Source organism: Mus pahari, chromosome 21 (assembly GCF_900095145.1).
Source record: "Mus pahari chromosome 21, PAHARI_EIJ_v1.1, whole genome shotgun sequence".
Lineage (NCBI taxonomy): Eukaryota > Metazoa > Chordata > Mammalia > Rodentia > Muridae > Mus > Mus pahari.
In genome coordinates this window covers 16031029-16034311 of record NC_034610.1, presented here as the reverse complement: position 1 = coordinate 16034311, position 3283 = coordinate 16031029, and the positions used below count along the sequence as shown (strand labels likewise).

The window sequence follows — 3283 nt, the reverse complement described above, 5'->3', positions numbered from 1 at the left end:
ACTTCACCACACAAGGTAATTTTACTGTGACTCCCTCCCACAACTTGACTCAAGCATACATATGGCATCATATATGAATTTTAGTGAAATTTGATAAAAGCTCTTTTTCACTGTAACATGTTCTAATTTTTAGCATCGACTTACACATAGTATTCTATCCCTTACTATAAACATTTTTCTACAATTATATATTAACTGCTGTGTATAAAACATATGGTTTTATAGCTTCAGTGTCACATGAGGATCATATGAATTTTTTCACATTCAAAATGGTGACTAAAGTCTATTTTTTTCTATGTGACTGGATTGCAGAAGAAGTGAATATTCATTCCATCTGAACTCATTAGCAATTGCTTCTCACTGGATCGATTATCACTATTCTTAATGCTCAAATTTCTCCAGAATGTGGTGGCTATTCTGTTCATAAACATGTGCACTCAGATTTTGAAAGTTTCATGGAAAATTATTAATGATAAAATAGTTGTTTTGAAACAGTCTTGCTATGATGTCCACCATGACTTTGAACATAGGTACTCCTGTAATGCTTGAACACACACAGCTCAACCTATAAAACTTCAAACCATGTTGTGGTTCAGAGACATGATTGTTGCCATTATTCAAAGAAAAAACTACTGAATGACAGAATGGACTTTAGGGACATGGCAGTAGGAATAGTGCTCTCAGTTGAGATTCTACTTGGTATTCTGGGAAACTTCTCCCTTCTTTTCTACTATCTAATCCTTTACTACAAAGAACACACATTAAAGATCATAGATATGATTCTTATACATGTGTTTACATCAAACTCCTTGATCCTTCTCTCCAAAGGACCCCCTGAAGTAATGGGAGCTTTTGGGTCAAAGCAGTTATTCAATGATGTTGGGTGCAAACTTATTTTATATGTTCAAAGAATTGCCAGGTGTATGTCCATCACTACCACCTGTCTCTTGAGTGTCTTTCAGGCTATCACCATCAGTCCCAGGAACTCCTGCTGGAAGGAATTTAAAATTAAGACTACAAAGTTTATGGGCTTGTCCATTTCCCTCTGCTGGGTCATGTTCATGTTACTAAATATGCTTTTCCCTTTATATACAACTACCAAGAGTAATAGAGAAAATAAGACACAGAAGAGTGATTCTGAATTCTGTCACTCTGGAGGCCGTGACAAAATAGTAGATTTATTGTATGCAGCATTTTGTGTGTTTCCAGAAGTCTTATTTTCTTTACTCATTGTAGTTTCCAGTACCTTCATGATTGTCATACTTTACAGACATAAGAAAAGGGTTCAACATATCCTCTATAAACATGCTTCTCTTAGAATCTCTGCTGAAAACAGAGCTACACAGACAATTCTGATCCTGGTTTTCACCTTTCTAGTGTTTAATACACTTTCTTCCATTTTACACGGCTATATTGCTCTTTCACATGATCCCAATTGGTGGGTAATGAATATAACAGCTATCATAGCTTTGTGTTTTCCTACTTTAGGCCCATTTGTGATGAGTCATGATTTTACTGTTTCTAGATTTTGCTTTACCTGGATAAAAAAAAATATAAACATAAAATGATCTTGTAATTAAACTGTACATTGTGGTTTTTTTTAATGATGAAGATCTATTCTTGGGTCACTTTTGTCATTCAAATTTCAGTGTATTAGTGAAATAATATATGAGGAGATCACATCCATTTAATTTTTTTCATCATATTTTCCCTTATAGATTATAGTCTAGATAACCACAGGTTTTTTAGCTCAATAAACTATGCTATGTATAGACTATATTTCATTGACTGAGCCTATGATCTTTTTATAATATGGTTAGTTACTCTTGCTATATTATTACCATACTTGCTTATATGGACACATATAACAAGCAACACTTTGTTGTTGTTGTTGCTGTTCGAAATGTTCATGACTGAATTCTCTCTTCCTACTTTAGAGGACTTAACAAGGACCACACTATGAATGATAACAAATACAGACAAATATAACTGCTTGATTCTTCTTGCTTCATGAGTTTAGTATTTTGAAGTTCTCTATATGTCTGCACAGTTATTGTGTGACAGCAAACAGAAGACTCGTGCATTCTATAATCAGACAATATCCCAGCACTGAGGGAAGAGGAAGAAAGGCATTATTTCAAACAATCTTTGAAATCTTAGTAGCATTGGATAGCTGCTGGTAAATAGATGGATTCATTTTACTGAAGTGCAAATTTCTGTTTTCCTAAGAGAAACTGTGTGCTTTGTTATTATTTTTTTTCTGAAAACTCTGAGAGAATGTTTTTGCTGAAGCAGACATGTGGGATGATTGGGATGATGTTTTGATGAGAACAGACATGTGCTGTTTTTCTGGAAGAAGCCTTTAAAAAGTGCATGTGATCCCATAAACAACCACCAAACCCAGACACTATTGCATATGCCAGCAAGATTTTACTGACAGGACTCTGATATAGCTGTCTCTTGTGAGGCTATGCCAGTGCCTGGCAAATACAGAAGTGGATGCTCACAGTGGATGGAACACAAGGTCCCTAATGAAGGAGCTAGAGAAAGTACCCAAAGAGCTAAAGGGGTCTGCAACCCTATAGGAGGAACAACAATGTGAACTAACCAGTAACTCCAGAGTTTGTGTCTCTAGTTTCATATGTAGCAGAGGATGGCCTAGTCGGTCATCATTGGGAGGAGAGGCCCTTGGTCTTGTGAAGATTATATGCCCCAGTACAGGGGAATGCCAGGTCCAGTAAGTGGGAGTGGGTGGGTTGGGGACCAGGGCAGGGGGAGTGTATAGGGGACTTTCAGGATAGTATTTGAAATGTAAATGAAGAAAATATCTAATAAAAAAAGATAAAAACAAACAAACAAAAAAGTGCATGTGATGTTTTCCTAGAGCAGATGCTTGGCAGAACACATTATGTTCGGAAAGGGTAAAAATATAACCCAACAGAGTGGATGACACTGTGTGGTATTGGTATGCCTTGCCATTCTTTACTAATCATCAGTGTACCTCGCTGACTCTGGTCTTTGCTGATGATGCTGTGTGGGATTGGATAGCATTTCCACTCTTTGCAGGATGAAAGTCATCCTTTGACATGACTTCATAGAGAGAAATATACCAAAGAACTTCTGGTGGTATTTTGGCAGCTTCTTGCCACTTTGTCAGACCTGGCTCTATTTGCAAATCCTCATGTTTTACTCTGTATAGATCTGCCATTGCTGATTCATGAATGGGGTTTGCAAGGGGTCGAGCTACCATTGATGATTCATGTGAACTGAATTGCTGATATCC

The 3283-nt window shown here is 36.8% G+C and overlaps 1 protein-coding gene across 1 annotated transcript; it reads left to right on the top strand.

The window, feature by feature from the left end:
* Positions 1-313: 313 nt before the first annotated feature.
* LOC110338355 (vomeronasal type-1 receptor 4-like) lies at positions 314-1777 on the top strand. Its single transcript, XM_021221690.1, has one exon. The coding sequence runs from the start codon at positions 645-647 to the stop codon at positions 1566-1568; it is 924 nt and encodes a 307-aa protein (XP_021077349.1). The 5' UTR covers positions 314-644; the 3' UTR covers positions 1569-1777.
* The last annotated feature ends 1506 nt before the right edge of the window (positions 1778-3283 follow it).

Excerpts from the sequence above, each read along its gene's own strand:
- LOC110338355 (XM_021221690.1), top strand. The coding sequence starts at position 645 with ATGGACTTTAGGGACATGGCAGTAGGAATAGTGCTCTCAGTTGAGATT.